Source organism: Pelecanus crispus, chromosome 9 (assembly GCF_030463565.1).
Source record: "Pelecanus crispus isolate bPelCri1 chromosome 9, bPelCri1.pri, whole genome shotgun sequence".
Classification (NCBI taxonomy): Eukaryota; Metazoa; Chordata; class Aves; order Pelecaniformes; family Pelecanidae; genus Pelecanus; species Pelecanus crispus.
Genome location: NC_134651.1, coordinates 39,812,848 through 39,839,097, shown reverse-complemented (window position 1 = coordinate 39,839,097; position 26,250 = coordinate 39,812,848). Strand labels below are relative to the sequence as shown.

The following is a 26,250-nucleotide window of genomic DNA, read 5'->3' as shown; positions in this document are numbered from 1 at the left end:
CTAGGAGTGGGGTGCACGGCAGGAGCGGCAGCAGGCTTTGCTGTAGTACCAGTGGCTGCACAGGTTGACTTTGATGGCCAAGGCGCAGTTGGTTCCTGCCTGGTCCTGGCAGCTGTCGTCTGGGGGAGAGAAGGCAAAAGGCACGATAGGGAAAAGAAAAGAAACCATTGCAAGCTCATGAGCTCATTTTTTTTCCCCCCATACGCAGCCTGCACTAAACACCATGGGCTGTGCAACAAATCACCCCAGCTGCAACTGCCACCTCCCCGATATCTGGCAGAGCATCCCCTGGAAAATACCATGGAGCTTCTCTGTAAATATCATCCTCAACCTAAGCAGAGGCATGAGAAGGTTGACCCCTTTCATCACACCTGGCCTGGCCTGGGGAGTCTTATTTGGTCCCAGCCCCAAAACTCAAGCTCTTCCCTGCAAAACAGAGCTGCCCAGGGATTGCTGGAGCCACCAAGGGACCCTGGCACTGAGCCGTCCCCAAGCCAAGGGCCACCCATAGTAGGGCACGGGGTGGCCCCAACATACTCACAGTTTCTGTCCCAAAAAGGCTATGTGAGAAAGGGAACGGGAATCCAGCAGCATTACAGCAGGAGTTTGGGGCAAATGAGCGGCTGCTGGAGAGAGGGAGGAGGGCAGAAACTGCTATAACGCTCTCCCAGCTCCCTTCAGAGCAGTATTTTGCTTCAAACCCATAAGATTTACAGTTTCATATATATCTTTTGCTTAAAATCCACAGGAGGCATGAAACCAGGCTGCCTCTAGGGCAGGCAGCTTGCTACGGGGGGGCCACGAGGCACCTCGCAAGCACCGTGCCTCGTCCCAGCTCCTGCAGGAGAGGCCAGCCGAGGGCACCCAGCGGGGCCGGAGCCGAGCCAGGAGCCAGCCCCAAACCTGTCTCCCATTTTCATGCTTTTCTCCCACACCGTCCTTATTCCCAAATCCTATTAAAGAATTAGAACCGCATGTTCGCTAAAGATCACAGGGCCTTTGAGCCAGCAGCCGAGTCAGATAACAAGATAGTTACAAATCCTGCAGGACATTTGGAGACATCATTAAAATAATGGCATAGACAAAACTTCCTCGACATTAGCTGGAATCACACAGAAGCAGCACCCGAGTCAGCTCTCCAAAGCTCCCTGTTATCTTAAGGTCAGAGCACGCTTCTTTTGAACTCTCCCCTTAATTTAATGGGGTTACCTGCAGAAATAGCCAGTGCATGGGGTCTCGTTACTTGGGCACAGAGGGAGAGCTGTTCCCTTTACATCCTCCCTGGGATGACTCTCAAACTGGGGGGATGGTGGAAGCTGAGACGCTAGGCTGTGCTGCCTGGGGGGGGATCGGTGGCAAATCAATGCTGGGGGTGCTGCCGGCAGTGGGGCTCACCTGGGGGCTCCGTGGGGCAGGGCTGCAGGTCACAGGTCTGCTTGCCCACCGGCTTCACCAGCGGGTCGCAGCCCCGGACGATGTCCTTCCCTTGGTAGCACTTCACATCCCGCATCCTCACGCCGATGCCGCAGGTTTTCGTGCACTGGGGAACAGAGAGAGGGGGTGAGGCAAGACCCTGCCATCGCGGGATAAAAAAAATGTGCTCACTGAAGATGCCAGGGCAGGGGGGTGAGCTCTTCCCCTGGCTGAATGTCATGTCTCAGCCCCACAACGCTGGCCTCTTGCCCCGTCTTTGCTGCCAGCAACATCAGCCGCCTGCAGCAGCCTACTGCCTGGGGATACATGGATGCGCTCCCATCCCCAGGCACTGCGATCCTCCCTCCTCCTGCTGCCCTTCGCAAAGGGCCACGAACGAGCTGGCCCAGCCCGTACGCTGCTCCGTGGCACCAGGGCGGCTGCAGCCCCCCGAGGCTGCGGGACCCCTCACCAGCACCCCGGGCGTGGGTTTGCAGAGCCGCTCCTGGGCCCGGCGCTCGCTGCCTGCTGCTCTTTGGACGCCTCGTCAGGCTGGGATTACAGCAGGGCTGCTTTGGCTAATTATAGGCTGCAACGATGGTTTGCAAGACTAAACAAAACGAGGCGCCTTTCAGGGAGCCGGCCGCAGCCCTTCACAGCTCCTCACCCACGCTCGCTGGGCTCATCCCTGCAGCCACCGAGCCCTGGCTGCCTTTGCGGACCATGCAGGGTGCTGGGGCAAAACTGCATCCCCAACCTCTGCATCCCCGGGACAGTCGTCCTACGGGCTCCACGCACACCCCCGCAGCGGCTGCAGGGTAAGGGGGAAAGAAGAAAAAGAAAAAGGGGGGGAAAAAAAAAGAAAAAGCCAAAGCTGACCCCAAACACCTCCTTTCATTCCTGTTCTCCCTGAGCACAGCCAGTCCCGATTGCACCATGGCAGGGCAGGCTCTCTGTCACGGCAGCGAAAGGGCCCCCCGGGTGCTCCCTCAGGGGCTGCGTCCTGCAGAGCTTTGCCCATCTCCGTGGGTTATTTTGCAGGTGGTGTGGCCCTTGGTACGAGGGCACCACATGCTCAGGGCAAGCACATGTTGAAGGAAGGGTATTTTGCCCCCATCTCCCTCCCACAGATCCCCCAAGCTGGCCTCGGCTCCCTCCCCGCTCACCTCCGACCAGGGGGTCGTGTACCACTTGAAGCATGGCCGCTCAAAGCACGTCGTCTCCTCCACGGGCTTCTTGGCGACGTCGCAGTCGGCGGGGTTGCGGGTCTTGATCTTGCCGTTGACGATCTCCAGGCAGAGCACGATCCTCTTCTTCACGCCCCGGCCGCACGTGGTGTTGCACTGCAGGGGTGCAAGCGGGGCCGGCTGAGACCCACGCACCCCGGTCCAACCCTACTGCAGGGCCTCCCAAAACCTCCATCGCCCCCCAAAACCAAGCCCTCGCTCCAAGCACCCCCCCGGCCCAGTTGGGGCTGCACTTACCCGCTCCCAGTCCTGCGCCAGCCAGTGCGAGGGGCAGTTCTTGTCCCCGCAGGGATGGATGGCCAGCGGCTTCGTCTCCAGGTTGCACTGCGACTCTGGCACCACCCGCCCGTCGCTGGTCTTGCAGTACACGTGCCGGATCATCCTGCCCTGCCCGCAGCCGCCGCTGCACTGAAACCGCACCGGGCAGGGCGGACGGTCAGCGGTGGGGAAGGCGGCATGGCCTCATCCCCATCCCCGCGATGGGGACCGAGATGCCTCCATGGGGCTCAGCTGCCTCCCCAACCCCACCTTCCCCAAATCACAGAGGGATCATTGGGAGTCAGCTTAAAATAGCTCAGCGCACCCTTCCCTGGGCAGCCCTGCCGCAGCCAACCCATCCCGCGGGCCCAGCATGCTGGTGCTGAGCAAAATGGGCTCAAGCTGCTCCAGGGGAGATTTAGATTGGATATTAGGAAAAATTTCTTCACGGAAAGGGTAGTCAAGCATTGGAACAGGCTGCCCAGAGAGGTGGTGGAGTCACCATCCCTGGAAGTGTTCAAAAAATGGGCAGACGTGGCACTCTGGGACATGGTTTAGTGGGCATGGGGGTGTTGGGTTGATGGTTGGACTGATGATCTTAGAGATCCTTTCCAACCTTAGTGACTCTATTCTAGTTTTACTTTCATTAAAAAATAATCCAGTCACCAAGCCAGGAAACATGAAATTATTACTCAACCCTTAATTGGTTTAGTGGTGGACTTGGTAGTGTTAGGTTAATGGTTGGACTGGATGATCTTAAAGGTCTTTTCCAACCTAAATGATTCTGTGATTCTATGAAAACTCTGCCTCTCCTCAGGCCAGGTGGGAGGGGAAGCACTGCGAGCAGGGAACCCCAGGGTGGCTCTTGAAGAGGTCAAGGCAAAGGGGACCAAGCAAGCGGCTGCAATTCCCCCCCCGCCCCGCAAAGAGCCAGGCAGGCATTGCCCCGAGCGCCCACGGAGGCAACCAGTGCTCCCCGGCTCTTTTGCGGCCGCTCTTGCGGAGACATAGGGTGTTTCACCGCGCTGCTGCTGCCATGGAAACTACTTATTTTTAGCTGATGCTAGTGTATCAAAAGCTGGGTAAAAATAGCTTGGGATGAAGGGGGTCTCTGTAGCAGAACTGTGAAGGAAGGGAAAGGGGGGGGAAGGGAAAAGGGGGGAAAAAAGGAAAAAGGGAAAGGAAAAAGGGGAGGAAAAAGGAAAAAGGGGAGGGAGGAAAAGAAGGGAAAAGGGGAGGGAGGAGAAAAGGGAAAAGGGCGGGGAAGGGAAAAGGGCAGGGGAAGAAAAGGAAAAAAGGCAGAGGCAAAAAAGGAAAAAGGTTCATTTTCTGGGCATGGAGCATCAGCATTGTCAAGGTACAGAGCAGACAGACGGGGGATTTTTACACCCACTAAGGCCCTCAGCCAGGTGTCTCGGTGTTTAACCCCTCCTGCACCCCATCCCCTGCAAGGGAGGGGCCCCAGGGAGGACCTGCCGGGAAGCCGTGGGACCCATGGGGATGCTGGATCAGCCCCAGTGCTGGAGCCCATCCGCCAGCTCATCCATGCCCTGCGCAAGGAGGAGCCGTGCGAAGAGGAGGGCTCGGTGCTCACAAACACCCTCAAACCCCGGCCACCAGCACAGCGGTCAGGGTGACCGCGCTGGCGAGCAAGTCCTGGGGATGAGACAGAGACTTGACGTGACACGGGGACGAGGAGAGCCACAGCAGCCGAATCATTTGGAGGTCAGCTCCAGGTCTGTCAGAGCTGGGAGCTGCCGGGGAGGATGAATCCAATCCCAAAACTCCCAGCACCGGAGACACAAGCAAGCCTGCGAGCAGGGCCAGCTGCAGCGGGTCATGATGGCCACTCGGCCAGCCACCCCCGGGTCTCACCGGTCCCCAGTCAGAGACGGTCCACTGCCGGTCGCAGGGTGGTCCGGTGCAGTTCTTCTCGGCCAGGGGCCGGGCGCTGGCATCGCACAGCTTCTCGTCCTCCGAGCAGCGAATGTCCCGCGTCACCACGCTCCGCTCTCCGCACCGGGCTGAGCACTGCCGGGAGGGGACGGGGAGAACGGTGTTACCAGGAGCCGCGATGGGAGCTAGGAGCTGCTCGCTGGGGTTTTTTGACATATTTAACATGAAACTCTAAAAACACACACTGACAATGCATAGGTGGCTGTCTGTAAAACAATCCATAGCAAAGCCACCCCTCTTCCCCAAAAGCCTTCAACAGCTTCAGTGGTCAGGTTAAGGTGCAGGAGGGCTGTATCCTGCCTGGGTGCTGTGCGAGCTCTCCACCGGGGGATGTCAGATGCCAGAGGGTGAAAACCCAAGGCACCAAAAATGCTCGATCAGAGCTGAAAAGTTGTAGCTGTCACTAGAGACAGGGTGAGATCTCCCTCGCCTCCTTCCCAGGAACAGCCAGCTCCTTTCCACCTCTTTGGAGACTGCTTTCCCCAAACTGCACAACTGAGATTTTTATGCTGTGGATAAATTTGGCACCGCACAGCCCCGTGACATTATTTAGAACTGGATTTGAGTTACTACAGTCTCACATACACACATTTGCTCCATGCATAACGTAAAGCAGGGAAAAGTGTCAACAGCACAGCGCTCAGACGCACCGCGCTGATATGTTAATCCTCAGATCCCTGAAATGTGCTTTTTTTTTTATGCCTATTTCCCCAGCCAACTTGGCACCCTGCTTCAGATGGGATCCAAATGAGATTAGCTTTGCTGCTGGCTAAGAACGAACTACTCCAGGACTGTCTCAAGCAATCTGTCCCTGACACATGCTGGAGGAGAATACGGATTTCTGTAAAATAAGCCACTCCGGTTTGCTACGCCAGTCAAAATAACGCGCCCGCACGTGCACTGGGAGCTCCTCTCTACCCAGCTGGGAAAGTCAAAACATCCTGCAACACCAAGGAACACACCAGCCCCTCCATCAGCTCAAGGGAAACGACTCACCCCAACTTGAAAAGGTAGAGAGACATTTAAGTTATGACCAAGAAACATTTTTGGGAGCCTCCCAGGAGAAAAAGTCCGATTCCTTGTGGTGTAAACTGTGGGGCAGGTTCACACCCGCGGACAGCTCGGCTCGGAGCTCAGTCTGCTCTTGCTTAGAAAGGGTCTGGGCTTGATTTGGGAGCAGGAACAACATTTGCTCCTTTGCAGAGTCAATGAGCGTGCAGGCTCCAGGGCACAAATGCCACGCTCCGTGCGCAGCCGTCACCGTTGCAGGGGGCTGGCGATGGCATCCTGGGCGAGCTCGGGGACGGACACAGACCTGCAATCTCACTCTCCCCATGCACGCCTGCTTCCAGAAGACATTAAAGAGGCAGAGCTGCTTCCTAGCAATGCATGGGGGCATACTCCATGTGTTTTATGCATTCGCTGTGAGCCATGCTGGTCCCCCTCCCTGCACCACAAGTGTCAATCCAGTGCAACACTGGTGGCAGCCAGGGGACTGGCTCCGGAGCCACCCGAGCTCCGAGACCGGCCCCAGCTCCCCGAGGAAGAGGCACTGGTTCAGTCATTTCCATGGATTTGTGTTTGCAAGTGACTCGCAAGAGCGCTGGCCGCACCTGGAAATGAATTCAGGGGCACAAAGGCTTTCACAGGTTTTCCCGAGCAAACCGACGAGCTAAAGCAAGAGCAGCGCTGCGCCGCCCCAAACCACCTTCCAACTGCTTTAGGGATCTGCTTAAGGCACAGCTAGGAAAAGATTTAATTCTCCATGCGGTGCGGTGAAATTGGAGGTGAGGAAGGGAAGTTTATGGGAATGTAATTCATGTGTGAAGTGGGATCTCCTCCCTGCTGCGTTGTACCGGCTGCCAAGCAAGCAGTGGTGGGAGGGTCTCAGCCGCGGGCTCCTGCCCTATCTCAGCAGGCAACGCCAGCACCTTGTGTGTCATCAAAGACTGTGAGTGACCGATGGCAGTGGCCTTCCCAAGGCTTCATTTTAGGGGAAAAAAAAATTACTGGCGCATGTCAGTCCACATGCAACGACTGCAGCCGGTGTCCTAAAAGGCAGAGTCTCTGATGCGCACGGATGAGTTTCAATCGGAAAAGGAACGGAGAAGCGTAGGCACGTGTGCTCGCCCTCAGCGCTGCCAGGCCAGCAGTCCCCGGGGACTTACCTCGGACCACTCCGACATCTCCCACTGGGGCCCGCAGGCTGGGTTCTTGCAGACCTTGCGCTCGTCCGGCCGGGTGATGTCAGCGGACTCGCAGAGGTCGCTGTAGACGGAGCTGTCGAATCCCGGAGAGATCATCTTCCAGCAGCGGACGATGCGGAACTGGTAGCCCTCCCCGCAGGTGCGGGAGCACTCGCTCCAGCTGCTCGTCTCCCACCTGCAGAGGCGAGAGAGGCCATTGCGCCGGGCACGGCTGGACCCAGGCTGCAGCATCCCACGGGAAAACCCTGCCTGCTCTCGGCTGGAGGGAGACGGCTGCAATAGGAATGAGCTGTAGTCGGGCTGCCAGTGTGCGAGAGGTTTCCCCACAGGATGGGATGTACTAACGGATGGTGGTTTCACCCAGCAGACCAGAGCTCATGCCCGCAGCAGCAGATGCTAAAATCGGATTGACGAGAGGAAGAAGGCACCAGTGTGGTGAGGCACGGACCGGCGCGCTCGCTGCTGAGCGTTTGTCACCCGCAGGCTGCACGCTCCCCAGCTGCAACCCTGCGTGTGCCAGCCCATTTCTCTACCATGCTTTTCACCCACATTTGGCCTCTCTTTTTTGCCTGATCAGCTAAAGGGCAGAGAGGACACAACCACCCACCACCTTGCAAATTCCATCAGTAAACGTCACACGAAGCTGCTTGTGCCCCGGTGGGACAGACGTTCATTTACCACCATCAGTCTAACTCTGCTAACCTCATGCAACGGGCTGGAAGAGCTGGGATCTGCTCCGAGACACTGCCTGCCCCTTACTGTCCCCTGCCACTACTGTCCTGACATTGCAAGAGGAGAGCAGCTTGTAAACCAAGGGAAGAAACATAAAAATTCAGTATTTTTACAGTACAGTAACATTATAAGAATTCTGAATTAAAGAATAACCTAAAAAATGTAAAAATCTAAATGAATCAGAAATCACAGCTCCTCTGGACGTGTGGCTGCCCCATGCATCCCCTGGGGCCACCCGCTGCTGCCGCTCTCCGAGCGGGAGAGCCACATCCCCCGGCTGCATGCCGGTCCCGTGCCCTGCGTGGGGCTCCCGGCACAAGCAGCAGCCGTAGGGAGGTGTCACACATTGAAAAGTGCCACCTAAATTCAGAAGGGAGATGGAACCAAGGTCTTTCCCATCCCGATAAGGCAAAATTCTTTTGGCACTTTCTGTTGGAAAAGCGTGGCCAGCCCAAGCAGCATCCCGTCTGCCTAAGTGCTAGTGAACGTGCCCGGCTGCCCGCCCTGAGCTGCCGGCAGCTCCTTGGTTTACCCACCACGGAGCTGCAGTCACCAGTAAATCCCAGAGCAGCTCTTCTCCCTCACAGTGCGAGCCCGTGGAGCTGGAACAGCATAACTATAAGGAGGGGTGGCTTTATAAAAAGAACAGTGGGATAATCTAAGCATGAAAATAGCCCTAATGCTCGTGCTAAAAAATTACAAAGTTAACGCAAATAGAGATTAAAGTCCCCACCGGTGCCTACAGGGTAGGTATGTTCCCAGCGGTAGCACCACCCACCTCGCCACGCTTTTCTCGCCTCAACTGCAGCCTGCCCTGGCTCTCAGCCTTAACGTGCAAGGTTCAATGAGATCTTACACTGCAAAGGGCACGAGCTTTCCTCCCTCGTCCTCCTTCGCGATTACCCGAGGCGAAAGCAAGCACTCTCCAGGGACCAGGTGCCATACCTGGTCCCTGGCATCACTCTAGTCTTGCTTTGCACTGTTCACAAGTGACACCATTCCAGGGCATGCACCAGGCAGCTTTACTTCTCCCTTTGCCCTGTTCGTAGTCTGACCCCATCACAGTCCTCCTCCCTTCGACAGACACCGGTCTGCCCTGCCCATAACTGCTGTTACTTGCAAATCTTCCAACAAGCACGCCCCGTGTTACAAACCAGCAGCGGAGCTGCCCCGAGCCGTACAGCCTGGCTCTGGACTGCAGTCACGCTTTTCGGATAAAGAGCTGCATCCAAAGGGAAACCTTCTGAAGAACTTCCAGCACGGCTTCCCCTCTGCACCAGCTCCTGCCCTGATACAAGTAAACCTCAGTCATGTTTAGGATGCTGAAGGGACCAGAGGGCCGGATCTGTGGCACAGTTTGCAAGCCCGGCCCCTCCACCCAATTCACACACGCATTCCTCCACGCGCTGGCCAGGGCAGGATACTGCCTGTATTGTTAGAAGCCAGACTTGATAGGAGCCGCAGATGCAAACTCTGCCAGGATTTACGGAAGTTTTAACCTGGCAGCTTGAGCTAAAGCACTCAGGAGGAAAGTCTTGCTGAATCCCGACGCAGCCCGGGCAGATACAACTGGGGGAGGAGGGACGGGGGTCCTACGGGCCATCCCTGCTGCCCCCCCCTCCAAATCCACGCCGACTCCCTCCCCCAAATACATCCATGGCAAAGAAAGCACAGAGCCCCCCAGGAGCGCTCTGTCGAGGTGGTACCTTGGCTGGCACTCTCTCCCAGCACAGAACTCATGGACGGGCTCGGGACGGGTCATGGCATCACAGTACGTATCATCCACTTCGATCCCATCATAGCGAACACACATAGCATATGTGGACATCACTCCTAGTTTCAAAGAGAATACATACACACAAGAGGACGCTTGGTGATTTTGACATCCAAACTCTTCTTTTTTTTTTTTTTTCTTGGGTTTTTCTTTTTTTTTTTTTTTTTGAGCTGCATTTTCCAAAACTTTCTCCCAATGGAAAGCAGCAAGCCAGACTTTCTGGCCCGCGGGGTGGATGCTGCTGGGAGGGGAGGACCACAGCGGCCACCCAGCCAACACAGGCAGCGCAGCTGAGTTTGGCCAGCTCCAAAGGCGGGCACGGCCACCCCTGCCAGGGCTTGCCACCAAGATCAATATATGACTAACACATTTTTATAGGAAATGCTCGGGGCAACAAGTCTGCTCAGCAGCTCCCACCCTGCCAGGCTCGTGGGTGGAGGCGACAGAAAACGGTCCCCAACCCACTCCATCCGCCCACGCTATGCGTTACACCCATTTGTTCCTGGGTGCCCCCCATGTGCACCCAGTCCTCCGGACCAAGGAAGGGCTCCCTGGGGGCTTTGCAAGGAGGCACCTGCCCCTCCTGCTCCCCCACCGAAAGCACAGGCAGCCAGTGTTGTCAGACCAAGACCTTTTCCCCCGCAGCCTGCCGTGCCAGAGTAAATGTTGTGAAGCCCATTCTGGGACCTGGCTGGGGACCAGGAGGCTGCTCTGGCTACAGGTAACAAGAATTGCAGCTCTCGGGAACATATGGTTTACATGAAACTAAAAAAGATCTACAGCTCTTGACATGGTATTGCTTCTCTGTGATATGTCATTAAGAAAAGGCAATGAGAAAGGAGAAATTTAAGTAAAACCTCTCTCTGCTAGCTGCAAACCGGGGCAGAGCAGCCTGGCCCAGTCAAGGGGGAAATTTGTTCAGAGGGGATCAAAGAAGTTAAAAATGTCCCAGACCACGTGGCTGATGAGATCCCGGGGACAGGGACAGCTTGTGAAGCTCCTGCTGCTGGCGCACTGCGGCCGTGTGTCTACTGGACAGGAACAAATGCTTAAAAAAATAAAATCCCTGCGTTTGCCCTTTTAAGAGACGCCCCTTAGATCGCAATCTCCTCTCTCCCCTTTTTTGCCTTCTTTCTAATTCCAGAAGCACCGCAGGATCTGGATTATTTCAGGGACGGTGCCGTTGGGGAGCGGTGCAGGCGAGCATGCTTCATCACGAGCGATGGGCTCGCAGGGGCCAGGATCCCCTAATCAAGGAGTAAAGGAGGAGAGAGATCAGGTGACTTGAAGCTTTTCGGGGGGCAAGAAGAATACAGGCTTGGTTTCAATATTCCTGGCATCTAAGTTGCCGTTCCAGATTTACACCCTTGCAGCCGAGATCAGGCTGCAGGGTAGAAGGAGTGGGAGAAACAAAACAAAAATCAAAAAGCCAAATGCTATTTTGTTTCCTGCCAGAGCTGAACAATCTTCAAAATTTCACTCGGTGGGGAAGCAGCTGAGCTTTTCAAACCCCTCTGAACAGTCAAAAAGGGGAGGAAGAAAAAAAAAAAAAAAGAAGAGGCAACATACTGAGACTCAGCACAGGTTTGGGGATCCTGCCGAGCCCCAGCACGTCCCCGCGGGGTTGGCAAGCAAAGGCGATGTTCAGAGCTCCCCAAGGAAAAGTGTTTTGCAGGCTGACGGACACGGTGGGCACCAGCACCCGGCCCCCGACGCGCCCGCAAGGGTGGTGGGCTTTGCGCGCCGTGTACCCCGGCTCCTCTCCCCGTGTTTGCACCTGGGTGGAGCAGATTCGGGGTTGTGCTAAACCAGCTCCAGAGATCACAAGATCCCCTACGCATCACCAGGTCCTTCCCATCCCTAACAGACATAAAAGTGACTCACACACCAGGTGATTTCAGCGGTTGTGCAGAATTTGGCTGCTTCTTATAACTACCTGTGGTACATGTAGAGCTGCAGGGTTCATGGGAGGAAAGCTTCCACCTGTACATGTCAGCAGCACTCACACCTTGGCCCTTTCTTAACAACTTCAATCTGTTTCTAGCGATAAGCAAACAAAAAAAAAGAACAAAACAAAACAAAAAAAAGGCATTTACAAGGCGAGCGGTGATAGGCCACGTCAGACACACACATCTGCCAGCAGGCTGCAGTTCGGTTGGGTTCGGGTTTGGGAGGGGATTTGCTTTGTTTGGCGGTTGGGTTTGGTTTTTCTGATTTTTTGGGGTTTGTTTGTTTGTTTGAATTGGTTTGGTTTGTTTCACAACATACCTGTCCTGAGCCCCAAGTAGAATCCCCAGCCCGGTTAGAGGCAGAGCTTCCACTGTCTAGAAATAGAGAGAATGGGATAAAAATACCCACAAGTAGAAACAGTTCAGAATTTAACAAAGTTTGCATTTTCTGCTCAAATACACCTGGCCCTCGGCATACAGCGACTAAAGGTGCAGTATCTCCTCCCCTGCGTCTCCAGGGCCAGGCACGGCGACTCGTGCTGCTCAACGCGGCAGAGCTTTCGGCTGCTCAAATCTCAGCAGCTCGCTCCTTCCGAAAGCCTACATGTGGCACAGGAGTTTATAAGCTTGCTTCTCAAAGCACGCTCCTTTTAAACACCAAGGCATGCCATTTGCCTACCCGCTGCTTTTGCCACTCTTGTTCAGTTTTGGTTTATTTGGGTTTATTTTAGATCGGCAATTTGCATCTCTCGTATCCACGCTATGCTCAAACACATAATGCCATCGGGAAAGGAGTAACGGAGTCAGCCTGGTGTACGAAAAAGCATTCGTCAAAGCAAGAATAACAGCTTCTCCCGGTTCAGTGCATCCTACATGCTGCAAGGTTGTAACACATCAGGGATACTGCACCTTTACAACAAGAGGCTTCAATTCTGTTCTCATACCTTTATTCAAACCCTTGAAACGGCTACACTGAAATAGCGTACAAGGTTGTATCCTGACATCCAGTTGTCTCTGGCCTGGCGAGATATGCAGCTTGTATGATTTCTAGGCAGCAGAAGCTCTGAAATTGCCTTATTTAGTTGTTCGTAAGAAAAAGTTGAGGTCCAGTCTATCAAATCAACCTCTAAAAGGACACTGTTGAGAATCCAGCCGTTTCCTTTTGGACCCACCCTCCTTCCACCGCCAGCACTGAGCCTCCAGAAGGATTAAAAACAACAACAATCTCATTCTCCCTGTTGATTTTGCTCTGTCAGTTTGGCAAATGGTCGCTTCCTGCGCTTGAAATGGAACTGAAATGAATGTGACTATTTTTTGCGGAAAAATAACAACCTCTGCTCACTATAAATAGTGCTTTATCTTGCCAAAACAGCTCTGCCTGGGGACCCGCACCAGCCCCTGATCCCGGCTGCCGTCGGTGCGCTGCCTGCTGCCACCCAGCCAGGAGAGGGCTCACAAGATGACAGTTTTCAGTAAAAGCCATTAAAACATAGCCAACATCTGGGTTTCGTACTTTAATTTGCCTGGAAAACAGAGTATTACCTAGATGCTCCGGTCTATGCCCTGCTGTCTGAGGCACAAAAAAATACCAAGTTATCCTGTGACCGGGACTCCTCTCCCTCAAAAGGAGAAAATAAGCTTCAAAATAAACTTTTTACTACAGCTGAGGACAGAAAAATCTTTCAACGGTGTCCCTTTAATGTATGTGATCCTAAATAAAGAGCTGCTTCTATGTGTAACGAGGTCGCAGGGACAAGTTCTTTCCAGATAAATCAGACATTTGGTCACAGGGCAGCGTTCAGCTCTCTTACCATTTCAAGCAAAGACAAAACTGTCATTTTGTTCTCCTCTAAATGCAAAACAGCAGCACATTGTCCTAAAAAGCTGATGGGGTTTTCCTCTTTTCTTTTATTTTTGCTCTTTATTAGGAGCTTTACAACAAAAATCATGTATTTTCTTCCCTGTCTGCACTTTGCTTCTGCTTTTCAAGCAAACAACTGCACCAAAAATCAGTACCAGTCCCTCACCCCCAGCTGAGGTCCAGGCTGCCTGTCTTGCCCAAACAGTCCCCATAGCAGAAGAATAATCTTAACAAGTGCACATAAACACCACAGATCAACATCCAGGGTCGCTGGGCTCACATTTGTGTTTTATTTCAGTTTTTATTCTTAAGCATGGCTCCTGTTGCAGGATCAGCCCTGGCTGCACACTGCGGCATGGGACGAAGGACAAAGGGTGCCTGGATCTGCCCTGGCATGCCATGGCAAGGCTTTAACTGTTCCGGGAGAGGAAAAGCAGCAATGCATCCCCACCACGGCACAAGAGCCACCTGCCCATTCCTGTCCCAGCGGGGCCTGTTCCGAGAGAGGAATGTAACACGCCATGCTGGTGCAAGGTGCTCCTATAACTGGGTAACTCCATCTACACTAAGAACTACAAGAGTTTAGAAAGAAAGAAAGTGCCCCACTGCTAACCAGCACTGTCCTGCGTGTACAGACTGGCTGGTTACGGTCTGTGAAGAGATGATCCTCCCTTGCTTGTTCTCAGGGAATGAAAATGAGCAAAAAAAGCCACCATCCATCCCAAACTGAGCCTGGGAAGGATTTGGGAGGTCTCAAGTCCAAGCTCCTGCCCAGAACTAGGCTGACCCCACTAAGAGACTGGGTCCCGCAGGGCCTTGCACAGTCCAGCTTTGCCCACCTCCAAGGATGGAGATCCCCCACCCTGCCCCACGCCCAGGGCAAGAGCTTTTCCCTTGCACCCCACCACCATTCCCTTGAGCGCAGCTTCTGGCTGTCCCCTCCATCGCCCTTCCTCCTGCAGGCACAAGTCCAACCCCCACTGCTCTTCACACGCCTCATGCTCCAGCACCCTGCCCATGATACGCCAAACCCAAAACCGCACCCTGCTGTCAGTATGGGCTTTATCCTGCTGTGCTGGGTGCCAGCAGGAGCTTTAATCTTGGCCTCAGGGAGCTGAGCTGGGGCTCTTCATCCATCATTCCCACCCAGGAGATACAGATTAGTTATTAGACTTAAAATTGCAACTGGGCTTGAAGCAATAAATAAAAAGTCGGGGGAAGCAATAAAAGCCCGGGCACAAACAGGCTGTCCCAACACAGTCCCTTCTGCCCCGTTCCCTGGAAGCAAGGATAGCCCATCCCTGCGGTGGTGGCAGAACAGCCAGACCCGGAGCCTGCAACCGTGCCCGTCCCTCCCTCCTCTGCAAGGGCCCGCACATGCGGACGCTTTAATTGCCGATGACATTATGGGACTTGCTGAACTGCCGGGGTGGAGAGCAATGCCTCCATGCAGTGGGTGAAGCCTCTTGAAATGAGGTGCACGTTGTTTTGTTGCCTTCCTCTCACCACCACCCCTATTTTTTTTTTTTTTTTTAATAAAGTTACATACCCCCAAACAGCATGTTTCCTGCACCCCAGCTGCCCCACGTCTGCCTCCACTGGTGTTTCAGCCGCACCTACGGTCCCTTGAGCCCAGCCTGCCGCAGCCACGGAGGAGCTGAGCATCTCTCAGCCCACACTACAGTCCCAGCTGGGCCTGGATGCAGCCTTTTGGCTAGTGCAAAACTTGAACTAAACACCTTTTCTGGATATTAATATTTAGATCTGAAAAGTTCATCTTGTATTCTAGAGCGGGGGGGCGGGGAATAAGAGGGAACACTGTAAAACAACCAAGGGAAGAATGGGAAAAAAATTGGCAATACTGGGTATCCTTCCTGAAGGGGTTTAAAAACCTGCCCCATGTCTTCAGTAGAGGGGCAGTCAGGGATAGTGCAAGGAGCTTTTTTTTTTTTTTTTTAACCACAAAAAAACCTGCACTGCAAGTCTTTTGTGATTATCCTGCACCAGCCAAGCTGCTCTGAAGTCCAAAGCATGTAGAGGTCCCTGGATTCCCAGGAGGTGGGAAAGCATTAGACCCCTTTAACAGCTACTGGGAGAGGGGTGCGGGTACAGGGAGCGTGGTGGGGATGAGGAGAGCCCCAAGGGACAGGGCAGCCCCTTCCTCCCCGCCACGGTAAGGCACGGTAAGGCAGGGGAGCTGAGGGCTCTGTCCTCGCCTGTCAGAGTGTTAATGAAATGCCTGCTTTGGCAGATGAAGGCAAAGTTTCCAAGCCAAGCCACAAGAGGAGATGATAGACTCAAGCCCTTGGCAATATTTTGATGTTCTTATCATTAAGAAGTTTGTTGATACCTTTGGCTGCATGGACATTTTCTTTAGCACAAGTTGCTTTAGCATAAGCTAGTATAAGTTCTGGGTAAATACAGCTAACTATAACCAGAGAGCATCTGCTCAGTGCTTTACGTCTTTTGAAGCTCAGCATCATAACCCACGTTTTACTGGTGGTGAAGGCTGGGAGACAGAAGAGTCAAAGCAGAGCCAGGAGCAGACCCACAGGGGAGGCTTTGGTGCCGTGAGCCCCGAACAAGTCGTGGGGGTGCAGAGCAGGACCCAAATCCACAGCCATGGGTCTGGGACCTGGATGACTCCCAAGGCCCCAGTTTCAGCCCCAGCTATCCAGAGATTGCTTTAATTTGTGGCTCTCCCCAGAGAGCCCCAGGGCACACCCCAAAAGACCCTAGACACAAACTTGTGGACCAGCACTATCCTGAGACTCCCTTTCACTCAGCCTATCCTTGCCTGGATGAATTCTGCTGCTAAGAAGAGATTAAGCCTTTTTTACCTTCCCACTACATTTTTAACACTATCACTCCAAAACAGCCATTCGAGGAATCCTGAAGTGACAGCCCTAATATCAATCAGTGAGCTGCCACTGGAGAGCTTTTGATATTCTTGTCAAGGCAGTGACTAATTGCACTGCTTCTGCATCCATCAAGGTGGCAAACCCAGGCTGTTTCTGCAGGCCCTACAGAAGAGCTCCTGTTGTCCTGCTCTGCCTCTCCAGCAGTAGTTAAGCAGGCAGGGCCATGCCTGGGAGCTGCTGGAAGCATGTTCCTGCCGACACAATTGAGGAGGATCGTGGGTGGCAGTCAACAGGGTGGGTTAAAAAGGGGCCAGGACCAACTTCTGCTGCATCAGAACTCAGAGGAAGGGGCCTGGGGAATCAGAGCAGAGCGTCAAGAGAAGACAAAAGGAAGAGGCTTCTTTATGGCCATGGCTCTGATAATGAGCTATGACAGGCAGAGAGCAATGCACAAGCTGACAGCCATCAGCAGGGACTTGCCAACATCCCCACTAAGGAGGGCAGCGAGTTTTCCTCTTGCTTAAATGCTCTCTTGTCTTTCTGCTCCCAAACCTCTGGCCCTTCCTTCCAAATTAACCCCCGACAGAAAGCTTTCACATACATCATCCTACCCCCACTTACCTTCTGACCTCCAAAGCAGATAGAAACCATGCAATGGGGTTTGCATTGAGTACAGGGCTATTATAAGTCAAGAATAGCAACAAATAGGATTGACTATAGTTAAAGACATCTCCTACCTTGCTTTGTGGGTTCTGTTCCCTTGAGGGCTGGTCATGGTGACAGTGGCATTTGAAAATGGCGTCTCTGCAGACGTGTTGATGGCTTTGCCATTGCTCAGCTCCATGTAGGTGCTATTAATGGTGTAGGTCACAACGCCATCAGTGTCCTCGTAGTCAACATAGAGGCTGTCAATGTGCGACCCCACAGAGTTGATTGGGTCTCCCTGGGCAAAGATGCTGTTCATGGTCATGTTGAGCACCAACTCCTTGGAGTCCGAGGTCTTGTCCAGCAACTTGTCCGTGATGGCGTTCTCCGAAAGGAATTCCCTGGAGGTGAACCTGGGGTCAAAGTCTCTGTCGTCATGGTCTGTCTGGTAAGTAGACCTGGTTACGTTTGAATCTAGATTGGAGCCAACAGGGGGAAACAACAGTGACAACCACAAAATGCATTCAGGCTGGGAGGCGAAAGCAGCCCGGAGCAGCAGGGGCACGCCAGAGCCTGAGCAGCCACCCGGGAGGCGAGAGGCAGGAGTTGGGGTCTTAGGGAGGGGGAATCTCATGGGGTTGTACCCCTTTGGGAAGAGTGTGCAGCTCTGTGGGTCTCATCCTGCTATCACATGGCCAGAGCAGAGCTCAGCACCTGCCAGCACTGCCCCAAGCAGTAGCAGAGGTCAGAAAGGAAGATGCCCTCCTGGCCCCAGAGCCCATGCAGTCATGCTGGGAAAGCACTCAAGGCAGTTTGGTGGTGGGATGCCCAAGGGACTGGAGTGGGAAGGAGGTTGCTGGGGGCTGGGCAGAGGTGGGAGGCGATGGAAGGTGTTGTGACAGGGACCTCTGCACCCAGGGCTCCCTCCTGTCCTCGGCATGAGGCAAAGCATGGCAGGGCACCAGCAGGGAGACATTACCCATGGCCACCCCCCCACCCGCCAGAAACCAGAACCTGAAGGGCAAAGAGGATTTATGAGCAAAGACATTTTAAAGAACTTTCCACGGTTTCCAAAAAACAAACCAGCAGAATCACCAGAGGTAGAAACAGAGCGTTTCCCAACAAGAGCTCTGAGAAGCAGAACAGTGAGGCCCAAGTCTCCTCCTTACCTTGGGGTTGTTTGCCCTTCAGTTTTGGCTCACAGTCAATTGTTTCTGCTCTTTCATAGACCTCATTGGTTTCCTGACCTTTGCTCAAGTTTATATCTTCCTCCGTGTCCTGCCTTCCAAACACCTGGTTCTCCAAGTCTATCCTTTCCCTGGAGATTTTCCCAAAATAGGTTGCATTGTGCTGGATAAAACCCAATGGCACGTCTCCATCAAACTCTCTGCTTTCTTCGCTATCTGACTCAGAGAAGGTGTAGTAGATGGGCTGCAGATTTTTTGAGTGTGGCTTCCTCAGGAGGGTGTATTCAAATGTGATGGATGGATTCTTGCCATTTTGATTCCAAACCTAGCAAACAAATTAAATTATTAGCGGATGCAATGAGGATATGGCACGCAAAGCTTGTGATTCATCTTGGACTTGTCAGTTGGTTAGCATCTACTTTGCTATTTCCAATCTGTTTTCCATCGTACTGCCAACTTCTTACAGCTGGAGCCCAGCACAATTTTCCAAGGGTTATTTGGCAGCACTGCCCTGGGGATTAGCACCCGTTCAGGGGGTGGGAGCTGCAGGTAATGCTCCCTCCTCTGCTGCTGAGCAACTGGAGACTTGGGAGAGCCACTTCAAAAAAGTTACTGACCGTCACTTGCAAACCCATTTTTTGTGGCTTTATGGTGAATGAGGAGCATGCACACTCACCCCTTCACCTACTACATCCCCACTGGGGATGGGGACTCACAGCTGGTACACTACAACATCTTTTACCAGTCCAATGCTTTATAAGCCCCCAAGCAGCCATCCCTTTCCCTTCCAGAGGAGCCCAGGGCTACATGGGAGATGTCAGAGGTTGGGCTCTGGCTGGCTGCCCAGAAGAAAAAATAAATGACTTCTCTTCATATGCCTAGTTTTAGATGGTTTGCTTTCCAAGAAAGAGTTGGGGTTTAAGTTTTGTGCACCTCTCTAAGCTGTCTGGCCCAATTTCTTATTTTTACTCTTCCTGCCAGGTAAATTGGATAAAAATGCCAAGGAGTAGAAGAAAAATCCTCCCACAGTGCCTAAAGCATCTTCTCCCTGCAGAGAGAGGGGTTACCAAGCCCACGTTCATTATTCACAGCCTTGCCGGCATCTGAGAGCACTGATGCAAATAAAATAGGTTCTTGCAAGGAACTGGGCACAGTCACTGCTCCCACTCCCTTCCTCAAGCTGCCCAGGAAAGCTGGGAAACCATGGCAGGACTCTGCTCCCATGCCCACCCCTTCCTCCAACATAGATTTTTCCTTCCCCATCACCCCCAGACTTGCAAACTTGAAGAAGTCAAAGCACACCATTATATTCAACCCTTGATTTGTCGGTCCTTGTGCAACAATATACTCTATGCCAGTCTCATAAACATCCATGGGCCTGCGGTACTTGAACACCGTGCCTGCAATGTTGAAGTTCTTTGGACTGTCAACTTTGTAGTTCCCGTTGAAGAAATAGTACCCAGCTTCATCAGCCACAGCTTCAAATGAGAGAGAAAAATCAGTGCCATCACATGTAAGAGCAGAGGTATGCAACATTGCCACTTGTTCATTCCAGGGATAAAATTATTAGAGTGTCACAGTCCTAAAACAAGTGTTTTTCCTACATTACGATGCATTTGTCACCTATTTCCAACACATATCATGCAAGTACGTGCCCAGAGTTCTGGGCCATGCACCCCTCTGCACTGCAAGCTCTTGGGTATGCGGCTTACACTAGTCCATGGCTCCTCTCACCCTTTGGGTGCTAGCACAGCATGAACATTTAATAATCACAGCTCTGCAGACAATAAGCAGACTGTCAGGTGGCCAACAGCAGGAGTTGTCTCCTTGGGAGCACTGAGCTGATGCCACTTGACCCAGCAGTGGCCCAAGAGAGGTGATCCAGAGCTAGCCCGGGGACTGTACTAAATCAAGGCTTTTTCATTCATGCCTTCCTGCACACGGGCACGAGCCTCTGAGGCAGCAGAGCATGATGGTAGGAAATGAGCTTCTCTTGGGCAAGTCCAGATTTTTTTCCACACTCCTCCTGAGCAGCTCTGCCATCTCCATCATGAGATGGATGGCGTGGCCGCCGACACTTCTGGAAGGCAACACATAGGTCACATCTCCTTGGTGCTGTTGTCATGTGGCCATTGCACATTCCCCAAGCAAGAGAAGATCAAGGGGATCACAAGAGAGGTGAAGTCACTTGGCTATCTGTGATCCAGCACCAGTGTGTCTGTCATACCACACTGAAGTAGCAATAATATTGACCAACAGTTTCTGCATTAAAGCAATCAAAGCGTTGATACATACAGCCCAGGTGCTCAGACTGCAGAAAGAAACGCATTGGCTTAGACAACGCGATTGTGATTTACATTGCCTATGGATTTAGCTCATGTCTGCAATAAAACTACGTTCAGCTTCGCATTGGAAAAAGCATTAGCTAGTATAGGCATGCATTCTAGGGAAGTACCAAGAGGTTATACACACCCAGAACATCTGCAGATTTTTTCCGTTCTACTATCTGGATATCCCTTGCTCCAGCAGGAATGTGCGTTACCAGAGAATAGCCTATGGGAAACTACAGATTAATGAAAGGAACTTTGTAACAAATAATCTGAACGAAACACTCGGTAGTCAATACTGCAATATATCAAGCAAACTGGCCTTGATCGGAAATTATTTTTAAGGAGTTATGGATTAAAAAAACCCATAGTTTTGATAACTGTTAGGCTGCAAACAGGACCTTATCGATAACAAGAAAGAAAAATGTGTGAACTATGCATCCTGGTTTATCATGGAAAAACACAGCCAAGGGGGGCAAAAAAAGATGCAACCCTTACATGCACAAATACCACATTTGGCTAAACTGGTGTAAGAAAAGGTATCTGAAGACTGCTTTGTCAGCTAGGGAAGCTACCCTGTAGTTCAGTATTGAACCCTGTGCTAGCCAGTCTTCCCAAAACCCCAGCAAGAGATTACGGCTTGTTTCTCCTCCGACTGCCCTTTGCTTAGCACTAGGTAAGTGATGGGACAAGTCCTCCTAAGGCCACTGAAGTTCCTGCAGCTTGCTCCATCTTAAACTCATCCTCAGAGAGCATTAACTCATTATTCCCGAGTTAGACTGCTATATTTAGGACAAGTAGGTTCTGTTGCTTTACATCACACTAATTTTGGAAATCCTGGTCTTTCAAAATACCCTCGCTTCCTGTTATTACAAATCATTTCTTTCCAGTCTTACTGGGTCATGCGAAAGAAGATGAAAATAGATGCCAGCCTCTTGCATAACCCTTTTGCACCATTCAGCATCAGAGACCTCAGGCTTCTGACAAGCACCATGCAAAGTTACTGCTTTTCTTCAAAGGAGGCTTTCGCTGCCCAGAATTTACAAGCAGCATTAACACACATAGAACACACGGGAAAAACTGAAGCAGGGCAGTCGGTAAGAGCTGAAAGCAATTTACCAAAAAATAAGTACATTTTAAAAATAGCCCTCTGACACAAATAAAGCAAAAGGTCCCCAAAAGCCTTACCAAGATGAGAATTTCCTTTCCGGTAACTGCCGGTCACATGAGTGCAGCTGCTCCCATCTCCTTGGCAAACTCCACATTTATCCAAGGTGTGGGTGGAAAAGAGAATGCCATCGCATCCAATCGGCTAAAAAATGCACAAATAGAGTATTGAAGGTCAGGCAAATGTCGCACCCACCGTAACTTTCTGAATGCTACTAACAATATTTTTGCTATAATGTTTAACAACCTCACATTTTCCAGACACGCAAACCCCTCGGAAATCAGTGTATTTGCAGGATGTTCCATCCCGAGCCTGAACCATTAACTGTCTCTGACCATCCACAGTGGTGCAATGGAGGTCACAGGGCTTGCTAGAAATGTGAACATAGTCATCTAAGGGGAAAGGATATAAAGATACATTCAAAACAGCAGAAACACAATAACTTTCATCCTACCAATGTCAATGAATCTCTGCCAAGCTAAACAACAGCAGCAACAGCACAATTGCACAGCAGCCAGCAGTTCAGAAGCTGCCATCTCTTGTGTTTCAGGCTGGACAGGAGATTGCGCTTCTGACAGCGTGACAGCCCACTGCTGCAAACCTTTGCACAGCCAGGCAGCCCTCTCTGCTGCCAGGAACAGATGCACCGAGCGATGCTCGCGGCATCGCTAACATCAGCCCAGGGCATGCACTGCAGCAGTAACAGCCACTGTTCTGTGCAAGGACTTGCAGCAGTGATATATGCACACATTACACAGACATATGCATGTTCACATATCAGCATTGAATACATGAGTCAAATTAACACAGATATATTGTTATAAATACATATACAAGTAAGACTATATTCAAAACCACAGCAGCTTAAAACATGAGAACTTTTCCATAAACATCCACCCGAGTCAGACTTCGTTCACCCTTTGCCTTCTGCAGGCAACTGGCTGGCTGCATCCACTGGCACAGTAGTCCCACATTTTATAATATCCACAGGAAGCAAATGACAAATTCATATTTGCATCAGAAACCCAACGCTAAGTGCTGAACTCTGCCAACTAGTGAGCGGTTATATACCCACTGGCCTGCGTGCCCAAGCAAGACAGCATCAATGTCAAAACATTATTCTGCAAATCCCCCAGGAGCCACGTGAACGCCTCCTAAAAACCAAAACAATTCACTGTAACTATTCTGGGGAATCATCTCAAAGAGCAAATATGTTTAAAGAAATTGTCACCTTGCCATAGGAAAGGGACAAAAGCAGCCAAGTAGCTATAGCCAACCAGCTTGCCATGGGCCAAGTTCTACCATGCTGACCCTGCCAAGAAGGCTGGTGAGACAGGGGCTCGTTTCACACAAAGGGAGGCAACAAGTCATTTCATGAAGCATAACTGCTTTTAGGTATGTACAGAGACCCCTAAAACATGAAAGTTGCATTAGATCCTGTCTCTATTTTTAGACACCCAAATGGCACTGTGAATCTGAAGAACCAGCGCTCAGGAGCCTCGTCCTCAGGAGAAGGGTCCTGGGTTCCCAAAAGCTCTAAAAAATCGGCCTTGATTTTTCGTTTAATGCTTGATTTTGATGGGAGTTAGGTGCCTAAAAATTAAATAAGATCTCAGTCTCTGACTCCTGAGTTATTTCTGCAGCTCTGTGTCGCTCACCCCAGATGACCAAACTGGCTGACTGCATCTCGGTGACATTTGACAGAGCACATGAAGGGTGTGGGAGTGAGCAAATGTCACCGAAACACAACACAGCCAGTAATGGCCCCAGCTCAAAGGACGCTTGTTCGGGTGAGCCGGACTCTCCCTGCCAGTGCAGTCCATCACCACACGCTCTCGCATCCTCCTCCAGCCTTTCAGCTCTCTGGTCCTTAGGAGCTGTGACCAACACAGGCTACAGCCATAAACTCATGTTGTTATTTTATTTTTAAGCTACCCTGCAGCTGCAAAACACGCCTTTGAACTTGGGAGACAGCTGATTGTGTCTCTGAAAAACATGACTTTAAAACAGCAGAGGAGGAGCCTTCCCGCGGGCTATAGCATCATAACTATCAAAATATTTTGGCTAAGCATTATGAAACACACAAAGAATGTCTTGTTACCAGGATATAAAGGTTTCCATTGATACGTTCTGCCATTATACACATGGGAGTTAAATGATGAACACTGCTCCTCTCGAAAGCTCCTTCCGTTTGCAGGGCACTCCTAGAATGGGATACATTAATATCCTGATGAAAACAAAATGCGGGAAATGTTTCTGGCACATCTTGACCAGCTGCAAGGAGCATTTCCATTGCCTGCCCTGTCCAGAGCCACATCCTCCTCCTCCTCCCACTGCAGGGACAGCCAGGGGAACCCCCCCCAGGAGATGGTGCAAGAACCACCCGCTGCATTTTATGGCCCCCAGCGCAGGCAAAAGGCCCAAAGCCCTGACACAATGGTGATGGGCACCAAAGAAGGGAACTCCAGTTGCTTGGAGGGACAATGGGGTGACAGCTACAGGACAAATGGTGTCCCCTCTCCGAGGGGCCCAGAAGTGCCATGACACAAAGCAAGCATGACTTTCCACATCTTGTATCGAGCGTTCCCGATGAGAAAAGGGATATCCTTACTTGTACTTTGCAGAGCTGGTATCTTTTGGATGTTCCAGTGCAAGTTTTATTAGCCAGCCCACTCACTGACTTTCTTCTGAATAAAGAAATGATGGTTAGACAGGGGTCAGAAACCCTTCATTTCCCTTTTTTAAATATATTTGTCCCCTGCTTCTGCAAGATCAGTCTCCATGTATCAGAGTCACACAGAGATCTATCACAGTGTCACTGGAGTTGATAGCAAAGGTCTCCCTGGCATTGTTACCTGCAGCATCAACTATTCTCATTACAGCATCCTAGGAGGTATTGTGGGGATGAGGGCCTGGGGACAAGGTTTGCAAGGCGCCTTCTGGCAACCACACAGCCTGGAGAGGGCAGAGCCATGCACAGAGCAGCCGGGATCAGCAGGTCCCCAACCACCCCTGCACCACGGCATCCTCTCTGCTCTGCCCAGAAGCCTTGAGAATGGGCTCATGCTACGTCTGCTGCCCATCTGCACTAATCCCTGCAGGAGAAACTTCAGGGCCAGCACAGGAATAGCTTGGCTGGTCCTCCTGGCAGGGGTGCCCAGGGCACAGCATCCTCATGGAAGCGTGCTCAAGGACATACTTACCTTCTGCACGAGCAGGCTTTGCCGGACACCACCTTTTCACCGGTGCTTATCTACCGAGCGATGACCTCCTGGATCAAGCCTACCTCCAGCAAGCTGGAGCTGCCCAAACCCTGGCAGGCGGGCGCCGTACCTCTGCCGCAGGCAGTGCCTCTCCTGGGACTTGACGCCTCCCCCGCAGGTCCTGGTGCAGGCCGTCCACTTGGTCCACTCGCCCCACCAGTACGCGGTGACGTCTGCCCCTTCCTCCAGGCTGTTGGAGGTCTGCGTCAGGTCCTGCTTGAAGCGCCAGGCAGGTGGGGGAAAGAAGCAGCAGTCGGCACCCGCACCCCGAGCCTGCACAGCTCTGAGGGCGTCCCCCGCCCAGCCTGCCCTGAGCGAACAGGGCATTTCCTTCTCCATCTGAGGTCAAGTCTGAGATTTCCATCTTGCAAGAAACCCTGCATTTTTCCAATTGTGTTTTCATTACAGATTGGAATGAAATGGCAACATTTAGGATTCCTCAGGAAAGGAAACGTTCATTGTTTCGCTAAGTTGGCAAAACTGAGCTCCCAAACAACCCTAGACCCTCCAAGTCTTTTGGTGCTCTCTGACTCTTGCTCCACAGTGAATTCAGGGAGCCGAATAGCCAGTTGCAGCTGAAGGCTTCACTGAAAGCTTAAGCAAACCCTTGCAAAACCACTCTGCAGCGGGACAGCACGCCAGCGGATGCTAGCAGGCTGGAGAAGCCCACATGCTCTCTTTGCAAACACAGGTTTGTCACTTCAGGAGGGTCCTTGACACCCCCACCTCCCACCCCTCAGCCACTGCAGGCAGCAGCGTGACCGTGCAGAAGGCAAAGGAGCTGCTCCACGGGCAGCGTCACCACCATACGCCTGCGCTCAGGAGGGCGTTCGCATCCCTTTGCAAGGGGCAGGGAACCTCCTGGGGGGTCCCCAGCTATTGCTCATTGCAGGGGAAGGGATGTGTTTTTGACATCCAGAATCACCTGCTGGTTAGGGGAGTTCTATTAATTCTGTGTTTACTGGGAAAGGGATAATAACATTCCATGCAAAATAAGTGAAAGCTCCAACCACTGCAGGGACCGAGGAAGCGGTGCTCACCCAAGAGCAGGGCACAGCCTTCCAGAGCCCTGGCAATGATCTGCCCACACTCTTAGCCACAGCAGGTACAACTTAGGTTAAGTCCAGACTAAAGAGCTAAGCCAAGTCATACGTCCTCACGCTTGCTGGAGACCTGATGCATGCGCAGACCAGTCCTGCAAGTCCCAGGGGTTACCCATCCCAGACACTGCAGCATTTTAAAGCCCAGAGACCCCCCAGCAAGACGACGCACTTACCTGAGCTATCACAAAGGCAACGTTGCCCACGAGAAGAAGGGCCAGGGTGCCTTTCAGCTGGGATCGCACACTGATGGAGATGTTGCTCCACCTCCACTTAGATATCTTCATCCTAGAAAGCAACCA

The 26,250-nt window shown here is 52.2% G+C and overlaps 1 protein-coding gene across 1 annotated transcript; it reads right to left on the bottom strand.

Annotated features, from left to right (window-relative positions):
* Positions 1-26,250, bottom strand: ADAMTSL2 (ADAMTS like 2). The gene is made up of 18 exons (XM_075716688.1): positions 26,125-26,250; positions 24,919-25,061; positions 24,197-24,272; positions 23,687-23,789; positions 21,832-21,977; positions 21,606-21,729; positions 20,563-20,643; positions 19,393-19,568; positions 18,073-18,415; positions 16,996-17,377; positions 11,524-11,627; positions 9,520-9,646; positions 7,043-7,256; positions 4,794-4,949; positions 2,898-3,068; positions 2,580-2,756; positions 1,396-1,540; positions 1-119 (listed from the first exon to the last, which is right to left on the bottom strand). Exons 1-18 carry the CDS (start codon positions 26,233-26,235, stop codon positions 1-3), a joined length of 2,898 nt encoding a protein of 965 aa, XP_075572803.1. The 5' UTR covers positions 26,236-26,250.